The sequence below is a fragment of the Passer domesticus genome, chromosome 22, assembly GCF_036417665.1.
Source record: "Passer domesticus isolate bPasDom1 chromosome 22, bPasDom1.hap1, whole genome shotgun sequence".
Taxonomy (NCBI): Eukaryota; Metazoa; Chordata; class Aves; order Passeriformes; family Passeridae; genus Passer; species Passer domesticus.
Genome location: NC_087495.1, coordinates 4,229,760 through 4,241,920, shown reverse-complemented (window position 1 = coordinate 4,241,920; position 12,161 = coordinate 4,229,760). Strand labels below are relative to the sequence as shown.

Genomic DNA, 12,161 nt, shown 5'->3' with positions numbered 1-12,161 from the left:
GGGCGTGTGCGCGTGCGCGTGCGCGGCGCGCGAGCCGGGAGGCGGCGGCGGCGGCGGCGGAGGCGGCGAGGGGTGAGTGAGGGAGGGAGGAGGGACTGAGGGAGGGAGCGAGGAAGGGAGAGAGCGGGGACCGGCACCGGCCGGCACCCACCGGCCCTGCCGCGCTCCGCTCCGGACACGTTCCCCTCGCTCTTCGCCCCGGCACTCTGACGCGTCTTTGCCGGCGCGGTCGCTCCGTACCCCAGCGGCAGCGTCGTGGGTGCCCAGGGCCTCCGTCAGCCCCGCTCCCGGGGATAGCGGGAGGGAGGGCGATCGCGCCGCCGGTGCCCGTCCCCGGTTCCTGTCCCGGTGCCCGTCCCCGGTTCCTCTCCCGGTGCCCGTCCCGGGTTCCTCTCCCGGTGCCCGTCCCGGGTTCCTCTCCCGGTGCCCGTTCCCGGTTCCTCTCCCGGTGCCCGTCCCCGGTTCCTCTCCCGGTGCCCGTCCCGGCGCCGCAGGGCCCTCGGTACCTCCTAAAGGGCAGTCGCTCTCTCCGGTCATTGGCGGGACCTGTAGGTGCAGGCGCTGCCACGAGGCCTCTGTTCCCCGTAACCAGAGGGCGATTTCCAAGCCGTGCTGCCGCCGTCCAGTCGCTGTTCCGTGAGCGACTCCCGGCTGCGGCGGGGCTGGCGGAGGGCAGCGGGGGAGTCCCGGGGCAGATCTGCCCGCACGGCACCGAAGGCGAGCCCAGCTGAGCTCAGAGCCACGGGCACGGCGCGGCTGGCAAGGGCACACCGTGGGCAGAGCGTGTGCTCGTTTGTCACCAGTAATCGTGAGCAGTTTCCCTCGGATCAATAGCGCTGCTTTGGCTTTTGGCGTAGGGAACACGGCCCCGGGGTTCTCGCTGTGCTGCCCTCCCTGGTGCTGGGTTGACTCCCCAGGACTGACCAGTACCGAAATGGAAGGGAAATGCCCCCAAAATTGTGCAGAGCTCAGAGATCTTAGCAAAAGGGCTGCCTAGCTGATCTGTTAAGGTGAATCTCGTTCAAAGCATGCTGGTGGACAGACTGGGTATTAATGCTGTGATAAGGCTGTCAGGAAGAAAAATACCGCCTTTCCTGCTCATGTATGGATGCTGCCCAGTGGCTGGATCTGATATGTGTGTGGGGATGCTGGAGTGGTTTTTGGGTACTGCTGTCTGTCAAGAGGAGTGTTTGAAAAACCACTCATTGACACCCGTGCAGCCCAGGGTGAAGCTGGAACCACGTTCCCATTTCAAAACTCAGCTGGTCTGCTTTGGATTTTATCTTCACATTGCTTTTATTTGAAACCAGGAACATTTTAATATTTAATAAGTTTTTTTTTTTTTTTCTGATACAAGGGTAGTTAACAAGGAAGTATTGATTATGTTATAGCAGTTGCTCTGCACTCCTGGTGAGTGAGGTGCAGTGCTTGGAACAAGAGGTGCACAAAAGCTCCCTTTCTGAAAACCATGTGGAAATGGGTCTGTTCTGCAGGGAAGCACCTCCAGCACTGCTTTTCCTCAATGAACCCACCTGCTAGACAGTTTTTTTTTTTTTTTATCCACGTGGTTTAGGAGTCATTGAGTCTGTGCAAGAATGCAAAGGAGATTAGAGTTGTGAGGATGTCAGTTGCCATGGCAACGCTATTTCCCATGGATTTTGGTCCTGTCGTAATTATGCTCTTTTTCTAACTGATTTGGGAGCTCTGTGATCCTTGGGGATGATTAGTGACAGTTACTGGGGATCCTTCCCCTCACCAGATTGATCTGACGCTTTCCTGAAAGACCCAGCTGCTTGTTGCCAACGCTGGCTGCTGTTCCCTTGCATCACAGATGATTCAGGGGAATTTTCTGGGAACGTTCCACAGGTGTCACATCTTGGCAGGGAAATATAGGAAGAGAGAAATACGAGTTTAGGGAGCTAAATATGAACTGTGCTTTCTAAGGATGTAGAGAGAGCTCTTTAAAACCCTGCTTTATAACAGAGGAAATGTAACACCTATGGCAAAAGCAATCTGATGGGAAAAAGAAAAAGGAAGAAAAAAAAGGAAAAGTACTTGTTTGTGCTTTACTGACGTGCCAAGGTTTGGCTTGGGGTGCAGAATTCCTCTTCCCACATTGGTGCTTGCAGGTGGAAGCTTTGTGGTGCTGTGGGGGGCACAGTCCCTGCAGCAAGAGAAGCAGTCCCCAGGATTATTCAGGTCCTGGGTTTGGCTGGGCATGTATTGTCTGACCTGTGACACCGTGGTCACTCCTTCAGTGCTTTCTAGTAAGCTGTGGGTAGCCTCACTAGTGGTGATTCACCTCTGCTGTGGTAGAGCCAGAGACACCAGAGACCTTCATCATGGAATCTCCCCTCACGAGCGGCTGGATGGAGCTGCCCTCCCTGTCCCCGAGGGTGGCAGGGGACACTGAGGCCCAGTGCAGCAGATTCTCTCAGTGGCTGTGAGCATGGACTCAGCGCTGGGAACCCGTCCCCTCACAGAGTGGGTTTGGTAATATTAACTTTAGTTCCATCGCAGCTCAATGGAGGGAAAAACTAGAAAGTGCCATAAATTCAGCCGAGCTTGTCAAAGCTGTCAAATTACCCCCTGACAAAGCTCCTGCCTGTAATGACTACAGCATCAGCTGGAGGGGATGTCTGTGATGGGGTGACAGCGCTGGGGCTCAGCTCTGTTACACTTGTGATGTACTGTCATCAGGGGCTCCTGGGCACCACTCGAGGGTGATGCTCTGAGCAGAGTTAGTTTTTGAAAAAATATCTAAAAATCTAAGGGTGTAGACCAGCATCCTGCCCTCTGTTCTCAGCCAGAGTAATGCTGACTGCTAAATTCTAGTAAAGGTGTTTCTTGGCCCCATTTGTTAGTATTAGGAGTCCAGACAGATAATGTCTTTGCACGTATAAAAGGCGCTATTGATTTCCTGTTACTGTTGTCCTGAAATGTGCACGGGGTGTCTATGGAGCAGTGACAATCCTCCATCACTAGCTTTATGGGAAAAGAATGCTTATTGAATCTCTTCCCATAAAATATAATCTCTTTCTCCCTTCCAGAATTTGCCGGCCCCTGTGGGAGTCCCTTACGTTATGTCTTTGAGAAAATTGATTTTTTTTTTTTTTTGTCTCCGCTTTGTACACTTGTGTTTAGTCTTATTTTTAATTTGGCTCATGTGATGTGAAGGCTTCCCTAACATTAAACATACTTTCTCAGTCTTGTATTGCTTCTCTTTCATATAGATTAACACTTTTAGAATGTTTTAAAGTAAAATAAAGGTATTTGCCTGGCACAAGTCTCTCTTCTTATTGTGGGAATTTTTTACTCTGAGCAAATCATTGCCCTGCTCCTTCTCTCCAGACAGGGCTGAGGCACTGACAGCTTTTCAGCTGCTTACAGGTAAATTTGGGGTAAGTTTCTGGAGTGAGCACACACTGATTGATCATGAGTGAATGACACCATAGCCCAGAGGACAACTTGCAGTGTTGTCTGCTCAAGAAGCAAGGTGGTCTTTGAACTTTAACAGTGGCAAAAATACTGTCAGATTTGTCCTTTCCTCTGTGTAGCAAATGACTGACTATGGGATTTTTCCTTTCAGGGAGGAAACGGCAACATGAATTCATAGATGATGAGTAGGATGCCAAAGCCAGAGATGACAGTGCTCTTGAAGAAATGCTGGGTAGAACAAAAAGGTAAAAGGAACAGCTAATTGAGTGCATTTCAGAGCCTGTGGGACTTTGTGGGGTACCTTTCCTCACGAGGCAAACGGCACACCCCCTCAAACCGGAGCTCGGTGTTCTGAATTCCCTCCTCCTCTGTTTTGCATGAAGTCCCAGTGCCGCCTCTCACTCCTGACCTGCTCTCTCTGTGCTCGGGTTTTCCCCAAAGTTGTATCATTATGTATCTAAAACCCACTCAACTCATGCTTTCCACCCTGTCCCTGCATGTGTGCCCTGGCAGATGCAGCATTCTCCCTGCCCCACCAGCCTAGCAGTTACTCCACGCCTCTGCCGTGGTTGTGCTGAGGGCAAAAGCAGAAATGAGAGCTGCCCTGGAGCAGTCCATTTGCAGCCCCTGTCATGCTGCAGAGCGTTGGTCAGTCAGCCATGGGCTGTCCTGCTGTGGCCATGCCCCCAGGCAGGTGCACAGGGCTGCAGTGTTGGGAGTGTTCTACAAACAGGTGCCACTGACAGGGCTGAATCTCTGTGATACTCTGATGCCTTTTACTGCATTTTGTGATAATGCTGTTGAGATGCCCAGAGGAAACACTTCTTATTGGCTCTTTCATTCTGTGGAATTCTCTCTGTAATGGAGGCGTGATAGTGTACCTGGGGACCTGGGGAGGTAAGAGGCAGATTTAGTCATACCTGCAGAGCACCACGCAGTAGAAAGGCCTTGTTGTGCTCATCCAGTGGCAGCAGAAGTGGCTGAAGCAACTGATGGGGAGCAAGAAAATCTTCATTAGTCATGCAGCTCTCCTTGGGATATTTTCATACTTGTTTGTGCAGGCTGACTTAAATGCCCCAAAAGTCAGAAGCAAAAGCTCTCCTTGCAAGTATTCCAGTGATTGTCTGCCTGTTGCCCTGTCTCCTGTCTCTCCCCAGCAGCAGCTGTGTGGGACACAGGATGTTTCTGGGGCAAGCAGAGGATCTTGTCAGTACTGTGTGATGGGTTGATATATATAATGTAATAATTTCTGCTGGAAATGTTGTTTTCAAAACAGCAATCAGGGAGGAATTACCTGTAGTTCAGGTGTTTGTGCCATTTGGCCAACCAGAGCTCTTGGTCTGCTTGGAGCCTTCCAGCCCTGATATGACAAGAGCCTGTCATGGACAGAGCTCTTTGCTCTGCCTGTGTTCAAAATATGTGCTGAATATACTCTGAAATGCTGATTGACTTTTTTGGAATAGTCCTAACTTGTATAAAGCTGTCCTACAGTTCAAATCCATTGTTATATAATTTTTTGTTTAATAGCACCAGAGATGAGAATTTAAGGATACTAAAAATAGTAATTAGCAAGTTTCTATTGTTGTCAATCCATATTTTGGGAGATCTGATACTTTTGTTAATTGTATTTCTGCATATGTGTATATGAAGGCTGTTGATGTATTTTTCTGCTATTTCCATAAACTTGAATGTGAATCTGTTATACTCTTTGGGTTTCAAAATTCTTCATCATCAGTCTGGAGAGCTTTGAGTCTGTGAAACTGGAGAACAGCCAGTGCTGGCAGGACCTGTGTCCCTACAGGAGTGCTGGTTCCCCAGAGCCAGGTCGTGTAGCCACTCCTTATTCCTCCTGGTCCCTGCTTGGGGCCCTGGTGCCCAGCCAGCACAGAGCAGTGGTGGCTACAGCACCCACAAGGCCAGGTGAAATGTGGAACAGGGAGGCTTTTCAATATTTGCTGCAGTTTTGAGAGCTCAGTAGATGTGTTATTTTACTGTTCATGCTGCTAAACATTGGCTCGGGGCAGTCACATGGTGCTGGTGCTTTAAGGTGGCCAGTGGCCACTAGCTGTGCTCAGCACTGCCGTTGCCAGCTCCAGCATTGCAACACGTGCTGTCCGCTCAGCAGTGGCTGGAAAGCTCCAAAAGGACCAGATTTGGCATCAGCACAATCATTTCTGCAGGCATTGTGCTTCAGGCACTGCCAAGTCCTCGCTGCTTCTGCTTCCTTCCAGCACGTGGTATTTGGTGTGACCCTGGGGACAGACAGTAGCCTGCTGGGCTAGCTTGTGGTTTTTTGGTTTTTCCCTCAGTCGTGTCAGCATTCAGGCTTTCAGTTGCAGGAGAGAAATGGGCAATATCTGTTCTGATTGTCCTGCCAACGCTGGCATCGGTGAGCAGTGGCAGCAGTGGAAGGTGGTGTGTGTCACCCCTCTGGTGACATGGGCTGACAGAGCTCTTGGGAGAGAGAGCCTGACTAAGGGAGAGTCACATTGTTTGGGGTCCTGTAGCCTCACTGCTGATGCGAGTTCTCTTGCTGAGTGGAGCTTTTCAGAGCCCCTGACTGTTGGTGTTTAGCCCACGTCTCACAAGCAGTCGGGAAAGGAACGCGAATCACTCCGTGTCCTTTGATCTGAAAGTTCACTGCTAATCCTTTTCTGTAATTTCTTAGTCTCTGTATTTGAAGCTCTTGCCCTCAGAGTTGGAGGCAAGGCAGGAGGAGGAGATGCACTTGGAATTCCTCCAGCTTTGAAATGCTTTATTTGAGATAGAATATTGCATGGACCCACCAAGGCATTTTAGCAAGGCCGTGCCATGTATCAATGGCTGTTACTAGAAGTTGGTGCTCCAAGGTTTTCTGATTTTGTCTGTGGGGTTTTATTTGGTTTCCTTTAGGTTTTTCCCCAATAAATTGTGGATGTTTTTGGATAGTACCTGTTAGTTCCTCAGATGAGCTATGAACAACCTTTCACTGCAACCCTGGGAGTTTTAATCCAGATACTTGCTCTCAACAAACTTGCTATAAACCATATAAGTGCTTTCGTGCAGATAAATTTTGGTGTCACTACTGAGAACATAAATTAGAATTTCAATTGTGAAAATTATTGGCAAAGTTTGGTCACGTGGAGCAGGTTTTACAGTGTGTGTGACAGGCTGTTGATGGACATAAGCACAGATCCAGGAGAAGATCCTTGGCTTATTGTAAATATTCAGGTGAAGTTATGCTAACTTACTGTACATTGTTTCCCTGGCAGAGATGGCCCTTTAGATAAATGTTAAATAAACATTAAATACAGACTGACACTGTCAAAAGGAGGCTACAGCTCACTTAACACTGAAAGTGGCATTTCATAGAGACCTTTTGCAATTTGTAGTTCAATAAAAACGGTAATCTGTGTAGAAATATTCTGTGCTTGCCTATTCTGTCCTTGTCTGCTAGTGCTGACAGGATTGTGTTCCTGGCTTTACCTTCGTGGTGTCCCAGGCTGAAAAACTTCATATTTCACACTCCCGAGTTCTATAAATAATTGACATGCCTATCTTAGCAACTGAAGATCAGCAGCAAATTGCATTATTCAGGAGTAATAGAGGTTTTCTGCATTCTATACTCCTTTTCATCTTAATTTTCACTTCACTCCTGAGAGTGAGGAACTGATTTACTCCACTTCAGGAGAAAAAGTATTATTGTACTGGTATTACTGTTCCAGTCCTTCAGGGGAGGAAGTTCAGGGGAAAGCCAGAGCTCACAAATGAACCCATCTCAGTGAAAACGAGTTATTTCTGTGTATTTTCTGCAGCTACTGTTTGGATATATTTCTCATTTCGTACAACTCTCATGGGTCACATGGGAAAGAATAGTCTTAAAGGTTAGACGAGGTTTAAGCAGACCTAGAAAGAAACTGCTCTGTGGCTAAAACTAGTGAGAAAATATTAAACCAATCATTTTTGCTTTTAAGAAGTGTTGTGTACCCTTGCTGGCAGAGCAGAAGGGTTTGTGTGATAAGGCACTGTTGGGCCACCCCAAGAGAACTGGAGCAGCTGCTCTGCCATGGTGCCACTGGGAGCAAAGCATGAGTGACTCTAGTTTGTAACATTGGGATGAGTTTTCCATTTGGTTTGCCTATTCATAAATAATGATAGGAAAAGTCAGGGAAGCTCCTTCTCATTATAAATTTATAACAGGGCAGAGCCCAGTTGGGATGGAGTCCTTTAAAGATTTGGGATAATGCTTTCAGCAATGATGCTTTTTAATTGAAAGCTCAGGTGCTCTGTGTGTTAATGTTCCCTGAGGGAATCACAGGACAGACTTGGTTCAGAAGTGCAAGGATGGGGTTTTGGGCAATGGGCAGTGCTGGGGTGGTTCTATCTGAGCAAACTGACTCAGGTAAATTTGAATTTGCCTCTGGCTTCTACTTTTGGAATCCATGTGATTTTGAGCACCTTCTGCCTCTGTTACCATCACTAGTTCTCCTTCCTTTGGTTGTCCTGTTGTTCTTCCTTTGTTGTCTTCCATTGCTCATTCTTCTGCTCTCAGTGCCTGAGGCTGACAGTTTCATACCTTGGTGACTGGTTTGGCTCCCACATCCCTATTTATTCAGTTAATGTAGACAGCACTCCAATTCTAGAGGAGCTGGAAAAGATACATGTTTAAAAGCAGGAACACAACTTTAGGAGGATAACTTTAGGGATCTTAACACCTTTCCTGATTTATTCCAGCTGTGGCTGGAGATCCAATCCCAAACTCTCTCGTGCTGAGCTGGGAGCTGTGCATCACTGCATGATGGCTTCTGGCACTGAGAGTTTGCAGGATTTGCACTTTATCCCTGGGAAGAAGGGTTAGGATGTGGGGTGAACCATTTCCAGAGAGCAGGCATGCTATACAGCTTGTTACAGGAGGATGACAGCTTAAAAGAAATTAAAAAACTAATCCTTCCACCCTCATTGAAGACTACACTAAAATTCCAACCGAGGAGGCCACGCATGACAATCATATTCCCTCCTTACACAGAACAATTCGATTGTCTTGTTAGAACAGAAAGCAAAGAGAAATGTCCTGGATGTAGTGTAGGAAATTGTCTTTACTAAATCTAGCCCAGCATATATGAGTACTATATATATTATTTGATTTTGCCAGAATTACAAAAACATGGGGAAAAATTGTTAATGTAAGTTGACTACCAGAGTAAATCACAGCCTAATTATTCTTTTTTTCCCTGGCTAAAATTAGAATTTGATATAGTGGTCAATAGACATTTTCTTTAATTTTTGAGACATAATTTCTAATAGCTAATCCAAATGAATTGGAGAAAGTTGCTGCAGAATTGAAAACATAAATTATCTGAATTTTATGGTGACTTACTGGTAAATCCCCTAAGTTGGAAGCTTTAATTTACATCATATTTCATTTTTTTTTCCTCCTCTAACTGGCTTATGGGTGAATATTAGGGCAAAATGATTGCTACTTTCTTAGTGCCACTGGGGTGCTGGGAGCAGAGTCAAGGCAGACCCAAGGGAGCAAAGGCCCAGGGCTGCAGGGGCAGTGGGTAGGGCATGGTGGGACATCTGCTCCCTGGCACTGCTGCCTTGACACCCCTGTCTGTCCTTCTGGAGCTGTGTGACACTGTACTGGAATGACTGAGGCACTGCAACCCTCTGGGTTTCCCATCTGGAGCTGGTGGCCCTGTAGAGCAACTGCATTGTAAGTCCTGTTCTTGGTTAAACAGGTAAATGCTGTGTTCTGTGTTGAGGCTACTGGTTTAAATATCCACAAACTCTTTACAGGGCTTTGCACAGCAAAACCCTCTTTCCTCAAAGAGTCCCTTAAAGGGGCTGGGACTTTGGAGTTGTACTTTATTTTAGCCTGGGGTGTATTTCCTGTAGCCAGCAGAGTTTAACTAGAGGTGATTTGAGTGTGGTCTTTGTATTTCTGAGGGAAACAAATCGGCTCAGAACTGCAGAAGGAATGGCAGGAATAATGGATCCAAAGCCCAGAGTGTAGAAGGTGACTGAGCTCGACCTCCTGCTAGGCAAGTATGTGCTTTTGTCCATTCTGAGTCCAGTATCCTTAGTTCCTGGTAATGTATATTCTCTTCAACTTCCCCACATAAAATTGGACAAGTTACTTGGATGGCAGAACGTTAGGTGGAGTATACTTCTCTAGACAACCTCTTGGAAGAAGTGCATGTTTTGGAATATTTACCTGTATTTGCTGAACCTAGGAATTGGCAGTTGTACATCACAAATGCAGTGACACGTTGTAAGAGTGGGTTTGTCCACACACATTGTCTTGGTTAAGTCTTGGGTTTATTCCTAGAAAAAACAGCTTTAGATTCTCTACGTGGAGAGAGTAAAGGGCAAAACCATTTCATTTCTATCATGTGAGGTTTTTCTAATCATCTCTTCTCACACTTGAGAATATTTTTGTGGAAACACTTGGCATTCCTTGCTTCTAAATAATGAAGTAACTTTGTGCAAACAATTCACAAGAAATGGGGTTCCAACGTTGTCATTATGGCTATTAAACCTGTCTGAACTGTTTTCCTTTGTGCTGCTTGCCATAGCAACGGCGATGTGTAATTTGCTGAATATCCATAACAGGATATTTGAATATATTCTTAACAGTTTTACTTCTGCATATAGCTCACTATGCCAAATCATCACATTAACCTAATTAACCAAGCCAGACCCACATCTGCCATGGACTGACAATTAAGAATTTTAAAAGAACTTGGTATTTTACCTCCCTTTTAATGAAACCAACCCAGACACCAATTGCCAGCATAGCATCAGCTTTTATCAGTGTGCTGATAAAAAATTATTCATGATTCAGGGTGCACAAACTCCTGGCACATCTCCTCTCTTGCTGCTTATCAGCTGGATGTTGCTCTGTGCATGTGCCCCTGGAAAGGTAACAGCAAGCAAGTTTATCCCACACCATCCATGCACGGAGTCTTGTGCAGTTCAGTACCTCTGTGCCTTAGTAACAATTGGTCTGAGTTTTAAACAGTGGGAGCTGGAAGCTGGGAAACTTCAAAGATATCAGCAGCACTTCAAATGGTTTCTTTCTTATCATTTTATTGCACAGGAATTAAATTAAAATATTTGGTGCTTTGCTGACATGCTGGATGAAAAAAATCCCCATTTAGTATCTCTGGTATTACACAGGTCACAGTGCTGTAGTAACCTGTGTGTACACATTACCTATGTATTGCTGTAGTAACCTGTGTCTCAGAATTAGGTAATTTCAGATGTGGGAGACTCAGTTCACGAGGGGTTTGTGTCTCCTGGTAGAAAACCTTATGTTGAGGAGGAGAATGAGTTCATTATGTAGACGGAGCAGAGTTCATACACTGCTTCAAGTAACCCCTTAAAAATGCTTTATTCATCCTCATCCACACAAATTCTCATTGTCTTTGCAGACAGGAAGGATCTGGAAAGCCAGGCAGTGCTCCCAAAGACACATGATGAGCAGGGTTCCCACTGCTGTGGAGTCAGGGTGGTTGTGTCAGTCCTGGCAGCAGAGCTGTTCCCAACTGGAGCAGCAGCACTCCCTGTGTGCCCAGGCAGTGCAGGCAGAGTCCTGAACAACCTCGTCCCTCAGAGCATGGACCTTGCTGCTTTAATGAGCCATAGAAGCACAGAAGGAACTGCTCAAGCCTTGGAGGGAAGAGACAGATGTACACTCGTGTGTGCACACACTGCTGACTTGGCATTTCATTTGGTTTGTGGGTGATGTCAGGGTGATGTGACCCATGTAGAGTCCCCAAAGGGTGTCAGTGAATACTGCAGCGAGGGCTGTGACTGGAGTGAATGGTTGTGCCAGTTTTCCTGGCAAGAACAGGAAGGCAGAAGTTGCTGTGTGTTTGCGGGGAGCAGCCTGAGTTGCTGCCACTTGCATGGGGGGCTGGGAGAACAAACCCAACATCCCTGTGTTTGGTACCAGTGAGGAGCTGTGTCAGTGTTGGTCCCATCATTTCTCTCATCTCTTGTCCTTACTTGGTCTTGCCTGGATACCCACATGGAAACTCAAGCTGCCTGGGAATGCTGTTGTGATGTTACAGGGGCTGGAGGTGAGCTGGCTGAGGGCAGAAGCACTGTGGGCTGTGCTCCTTGGCTAAGCCAGGTGCCCATTTCTTGCTGAAGAAGAGGTGGCAAGGCAGGTCTGTCCCTAGGGGCTCCAGCACCTGCCACTCTGAGGGGAGCACTGGGCAGGAATTCAGCATGGACTGGCCCTCCACACCTCCGTGAGGCATCAACCAAAGGTCCCTGACTGCATCAGGAAGCTGATTCCTGTCCCTCAGCACCAAGGGATTCCTGTTAGTCTGACACTATCTTTTGCTACAATGCAAACTATGAAGTACAACAACTCTATGGCTACATCATGTCTGCTGAGCATATGGATCACCTTGGAAGAATAACCAAGGAGAGACATAAATTCCCTAGAATTCATCAAGAAAATGGTAGTTCTTTGCCAGCGTGGCAATAAGAAAAGTTTCCATTTCCAGCATATTTTGATGTGCAGAAAGAAACAACTGTCTTAGCTGATCCTATGGCTGCATTAGTGTTTGTGGGTATTTATAGGACACTGTACCAGATGAGCTTTCTGACCGTCGGGAGTGAGCCTGTCATTCTGGAGCCTCTTCATCAATGTGCCTTTCACGCTCCACGAGATTAGCAGCTGCTGAAAATAGGAAAAAGGAATTTTCCTTTCTTCTGTCTTAGAAGAG

The 12,161-nt window shown here is 47.0% G+C and overlaps 1 protein-coding gene and 1 long non-coding RNA gene across 7 annotated transcripts in view; one reads left to right on the top strand and one right to left on the bottom strand.

Annotated features, from left to right (window-relative positions):
• The first annotated feature begins 13 nt into the window (after positions 1 to 13).
• Positions 14 to 12,161, top strand: part of CAMTA1 (calmodulin binding transcription activator 1) — a 237,669-nt gene continuing 225,521 nt past the window's right edge. For 3 of the 6 annotated variants that reach the window (XM_064397114.1, XM_064397110.1, XM_064397109.1), the window contains exons 1-2: positions 14 to 72; positions 3,590 to 3,683. In XM_064397114.1, the coding sequence (XP_064253184.1) occupies positions 3,617 to 3,683 (67 nt within the window). In that variant the 5' untranslated portion in view covers positions 14 to 72; positions 3,590 to 3,616. The remainder of the gene's footprint in view (positions 73 to 3,589; positions 3,684 to 12,161) is intronic. The other 3 variants (XM_064397115.1, XM_064397113.1, XM_064397112.1) reach the window with 1 other exon arrangement.
• On the bottom strand, positions 1,681 to 2,562 carry LOC135285140 (uncharacterized). Its single transcript, XR_010350125.1, has 2 exons — positions 2,056 to 2,562; positions 1,681 to 1,875 (listed from the first exon to the last, which is right to left on the bottom strand). It is a non-coding gene; the product is annotated as an uncharacterized LOC135285140 (long non-coding RNA).